This window comes from Buceros rhinoceros, unplaced genomic scaffold (genome assembly GCF_000710305.1).
Source record: "Buceros rhinoceros silvestris isolate BGI_N320 unplaced genomic scaffold, ASM71030v1 scaffold9772, whole genome shotgun sequence".
NCBI lineage: Eukaryota > Metazoa > Chordata > Aves > Bucerotiformes > Bucerotidae > Buceros > Buceros rhinoceros.
Window position 1 is genome coordinate 74,129 of NW_010397176.1, and position 5,626 is coordinate 79,754.

General features: G+C 37.1%; 1 protein-coding gene across 1 annotated transcript in view; it reads right to left on the minus strand.

The window, feature by feature from the left end:
- Positions 1-5,626, minus strand: part of DPP10 (dipeptidyl-peptidase 10 (non-functional)) — a gene marked incomplete at its 5' end in the record, with an annotated part of 78,288 nt that overhangs the window by 52,728 nt on the left and 19,934 nt on the right. Inside the window, 2 exons of the mRNA XM_010146151.1 lie at positions 2-56; positions 4,579-4,699. Of these exons, the coding sequence (XP_010144453.1) occupies positions 2-56; positions 4,579-4,699 (176 nt within the window). The remainder of the gene's footprint in view (position 1; positions 57-4,578; positions 4,700-5,626) is intronic.

The following is a 5,626-nucleotide window of genomic DNA, read 5'->3' on the forward strand; positions in this document are numbered from 1 at the left end:
CAGTCTTTCACCGTCTGGAGACCACCAGTGGGCAACATGAGAATGAAGAAGTTCTTCTGCAAAACCAGATTTCCTTAGGGTCCATAAAAATAATTATCTCATAGTTTCCGGTTCATTCAGTTAGCACTGATTTGTTCTTTCTGTGCCTACTTGAAACGTATCTGTTGTAATTACAGTAATTTCATATTATCTGGGGTTGAATGTTTGGATAACAAGGCATATCAGAAGACTAACTTTAACCATTTTCCTCAAATGAATACTTCCACTGATGTCAACAAATCATCTAAATGTGAAAGACGATTGTACCTGCCATATGTTTATTTCTATTGCATTCCATTAGATGTGTTTAATTAATTTTTAAATGATTTAAAACCATTTCAATAGGCCTTTTTCAGGATTATCAACTTATTTTTTTTCATTTTAATATAAAGCTTTAGTACCCAATTTCTCTGAGCTGTAGCACGTATACTAATACGCAGATCCTCACACAGTGATATTTATGTAATGATTTTTGGAGTGCAACATTTTTACTTTCTTGTCTCAGTCTAATGGTCAGCCGTAACTGTTAGAAAGATTGGTTATTCCACAGTGTAGCTTCTGGAAAATCCAAACAAAACTTTTATCCAAATTTCATTTGATTTCCAAATGAAAGTAATTCTCAAAAATTTGGTGCAATTTTCTTACATTTATCGTCATTGTATTCTATATTCAAAAGAAACAAAACAGAACAAACCATAGAAGCAGCATCCAAACCCCTGGAGTCCCAGTAAAGCAGTAGCTGACCAATTCCAAATTCACCCTGTACGGGTCTTCTGTCTTCCATTTGTGAAAAGATTTTTTTCATTACATACTTGATATGTTGTCTTGTTTGCTGAGTATTTTATATTTAAATTTGAAAAATTTGGCTGGAAAATTGAGAATAGTATCCTAACAAGAACAAAGGCCTGACTGCATACCTAATTATGAGCCTCCCTACAAAACTACCTAAATTATCAGTGGAGACTCTCCAAGATGCTAATCAGATTCTGAAAGTTGTGAAGCAGTTTAATGGGTTGGATTATCTAAGGTTAGGTGCAATGAAGTTGGTACTTATATTCAAAGTCATAGAATCTGGGTCATGCTTCTTTTCCTGGATGGATAACTGAAACCTTTCACACAAGAGAACGCAGAGAATGAACGGTGAATATCAGACAGCAAAAATCACAACTGTGTTTGTTTTAAAATGTTACTGTTTGCATTCAAACAAGGTTATTCACACAAAGAAAAGCTATTCCTAAATGCTTTGCAAGGTAAAATGCTAATAACAACCTCATGCAAATGATAAAAGAAAACAAATGATGTCAAAAGGAGAAAACGTTCTCAATTCAACCAAAAATCTCATAACTTCATTGGACATGATTCAGCCTGCTCAGCTTCTGATGTTGTCAAAAACACTGCTGAATGTAGAGGACTGCTCTAAGTTAAACAATGGTTAATGGAAAGAAGCAGTATATTCATTCACGCCAACAGACGTGGACTGTGGTCCTCCAACATGTACAGACAGAATTCCCTTTATTATGTATATTGTGAATTGAATTATGTACATCGTGGAGAAGAGCCCACTGCCTGCCTGAATCCCTGGGAACCAAAAGAGTTCTCTGTAGGCCAGGAAATACAACAGCTATTTTCGCCAGGGACTAAAAAACTTGGAAAAGAATGGGCAAAATCACTTTAGGAAGGCTTTAGGACATGCATCAGGAGGAAGACTTTAGGGTGTGTATCACCTCCCATGTCATATCCAAAGCTTTCTAGTCCCAGTCTAGACACCTTTTGCTTTTCCTTCTCATGACAAAGGTATGTGTGTAGCTACAGAAAGAGGGAATAACAATAACAAACGGGGGCAGTAACTGATGGAGAGGTCTAAGATATTCATATGAATATTCCTAGCTTCCTTCTCAGAAAAGGAGAAGGCAGATAGTGGCCTTTTAGAGAAGAGCAGGACTAAGACTTATGTATCCATGTGTTCATAGTCAAAAACTACCCACAGCACATATGAAGAGGTCTGTGTTTTGGTGTCAACCTAGGAAGCTCTGTGAAGCTTTAAAGCCTTTCAGTCCTCAAATATTAATTAATAAAATGTGTCTGTAGGAATGACAGACACACAAAGAAGCAGGAGCATAACCTCAGACAAGCATCATTGCTGTTATTGCGCTAGCTGCTCCTGTTCTTTCCAAGTTACCCATTCCCTTTTTCTGTTCATCATGAATTATTCACAGCTTAAAGAACAACCATTTGTTTTATCAACAGCTCTGTTTAAAACAAAGTTACAAAAAATCCACATCAACCTCTTTCAGACACATCAATCTCTTTCAGATATCTTTTCTAAGATACATAGGTAAGCTGAAATACAAAATAAATTTAAAAAGCATATTGGCATGTTTCAAATAAAAGAGATTTGTTTTGATTCTCTTTAGTTCTTAAATGTAGATCTCATGAATGCAGAGTTCCAAACCATATAAACCCCCTCACATTTCTTCCATTAAAATATGTCTTAAACTTCTATCTGTATAATTCTAGATGGAGTCTACTCCATCCCTTCCAGACAGCTCAAATAAAACACTTGGCAAATACCAGAACTAATCAGTTGCTTATTAGTTACTAATCCCCTAATCAGGGACCCTTTCATGGTCCCTTCCAGCCTGAATCATCCTGTAATATCCTTATGATCCTTTGCAGACTAGGAAGGAATGTTTTTTAAAGAATCTCATATTATATTTTGTTCTGCGGAGTAAAGTTGTGTAATGATTCTTCATTGCATGTTGTTCACTGCAGCTCCATGCTGCACCCAGCTGCACTCCACAATGAACAGAAAACCAGGCTGCCCTCTTCTGAACAGGTGTCCTCAAAATGCTTGCAGGATTGGAGCCAGAATTGCTTTGTTGCATCCACAACTGTGATTCTTAATAACTTCACTTTGTTTTAGCAAAAACTTGATATATCGACTTCAGAAAGCTACCTATGCTTATTCGATTTGTATGCTAGTCACATTAGATTTGAAGAATATGAAGTGCATATAAAACCATATTCCATTCCAAAGATGTTCTTTGTTCTTAAGTTTTGAAATACGCTGACACGTTAAAACATTTCAAACCATTAACAGAACCCTTTGGAAGTGGGTAACTATCAGTCACAGGTGTTTCTATAGCTAAGGGATGCAAATTACCATTACTAATTTCAGAGTTTATGTGGGTACAGATTTTTAAAAATGCTGATGTGAGCTATCTGCTCACAACTACTGAAATGCCAAGAGGTATGGATAGACCATTTCTAAGGGCCACACTGAAGTTCTTTACTGTATGGTGTTACACCATTCCTGAAAAACACTCTGCTCTGCAAAACACTGTATATGAGAAGTTATACACTTCAGGTAACTGAGTATTTAACACTGAGCTATTTGTCTATAAATTAACGAGTCTCATAGAGAGAAAACCAAAATGTGTATCAATTTTAAGCTCTTGTACTGGGCTGGATAATCTGATCACATTTTAAAAAATTATGATTATGTTAAAAGCTTTTGGAGTGCAGAGAGAAACATTGAGAATCACAGAATGGTTTGGTTTCGGGGGGATCTTTAAAGGTCATCTAGTCCAACCTCTGAAGACAGCATCAGAAGCCAGAATATATAACAGGCTGAGCTGTACTCCACTCCATTTTGGCACTGCCTGTCAGATCGGCAGCTTTTCGAGGAGTCTAGCTCAGGTTGATTCGAGCAAAAGTAGCAGCCACTGTTGAGGTGACAGTATGACACTTCTAGATCCTGTCAACACTCTTGAATCGGATTCAGACATGTTCTTCAAGTTAAGCACGATGTTACTGCCTGGCTTCAAGAGCTGGAGCCTCTTGTGAGTCATGGTAACACACAAACCAGTATACACCACTAAGGCTGAAGGAAACACACTAGTTAAAAAAAACCAATACAGTGAGGCACTAGGCAGTACCATCTTTGATCACCTTTCACTATATATCCAGCAGTAAAAAAGAAAATGTAGCCAATTTCTGCTTCTACGCTACAATTGTCCTGTGCCACCTTCTACAAGGGTGTTTTAACGGTACATAGATCGTCACTGTTGTTCACACAAGCAACAAACTGTGTCCTTTCCCTCTTCACTTGCATTGTAAACCCAGAGTAGCTCCAAAGGTAGGAATGGAGTTGTTCTACACAAGCAAACACACAGGGTGTTTAGTTTTACTTGGATGTTTGAAATGCCATTCCCGCTGAAGGTGGTAGTAAAATCCCACATCAAGATTTCACTACTGTAGCATTTTTTACATACTGCCTAGTGTTCATAATACATTTGATACATTCTGGTTGAAAGTGAATTCCTCTTTCTCAGAAAATATTATTACATGCAAAACAGCAGTCAATACAAAGTCTTTGTATCAATACAGATACAAAGGCAATCTCACAAGAAAATGAGAAGGCAAAGAAGCAAAAACAACCTTAAAATAGCATTTTCTGAAATGAATAGATTTGTGCTATTGCGTCTGTGCAAGAACCTCTCATCTATTTTAATAAACAGATGTATTTGACCGGCTTACCTTCATACAACCAGTCTGCAATTCCATTAAAAATAATTCCTTCTTTTCCTGAAGATGTCAGGCGCAATGAGCTACTCTTTACATCAGGCTGATAGTAGATGTTATTTTCAAAAATATAAATCTGGATGAGGTAAGAGGGATGGAGAGAAAAAAAACATTTCAGTAGATATAAGTGAATGTTCAGCAGCAAATACATAATTTCCTCAGGCTTAGAACAGTCTGCAGGAGAATTCAGCATAAGCTTTCACCAATGTTGGCTTCATATTTCCCTTTATTATCAATTTGCACATACTAAGCAAAGTTTTAATACTTATGCCAAGCCAAATTCTTCCTTTGAAATTGTCTTCCCAGTTGAAATGTCTCTATTCACTTTAAGAAATATTATTACATTTCTCAGAATCATATAGAAGGCAAGTTTTGTAACAGTTGAACAGATAAGGAAATTTTCCATTAGTTTCATTCTATATAATAAACGTTCTGTTTTTCTAGCTGTGAAATTAGAGACACTTCTGCAAGTACATAGAGCACAGCATATACATCACAAATGTATGTCACAGCTTTATATCACGGTGTGAGAACATACTGGAGAAGCAAAAATAAATAGCAGGCTGCTGTTAACTTTCCTCAGTTTGCCGACTCTTTCTGACTCTGACACACAAACATTTTACCTCAACAGCGCTATATAAATGCCCTTCCTGTTTAAATCTACTCTCCTCCTCCATTTCCTGAGAGTTACAGGCCAGACAGACAGTCCTTTCCTCCTTCACTGGCACTTCTCAGCCTTGTCTGCTTTTCTTTCCCCGCTCCCATTGCAGAGGATTTCAGGCTCACTCACTTTGTGAGACTGAGCTCCAGGCTCTATGACAAAGTGCAATAAAAGAAAGATAAAGGCCAAAAAAAAAAAAACCAAACCCAAAACCCACCAAGGAAAAAAAAAATGGAGATCAAAGGAAAAGGATCCTCACTTTTTAGCTTGATCATGTGGACAGGATGGACCAGATAAAGGCATTTAACATGCTTACAGCTCCTTCAGATTCAGTGATGGCCA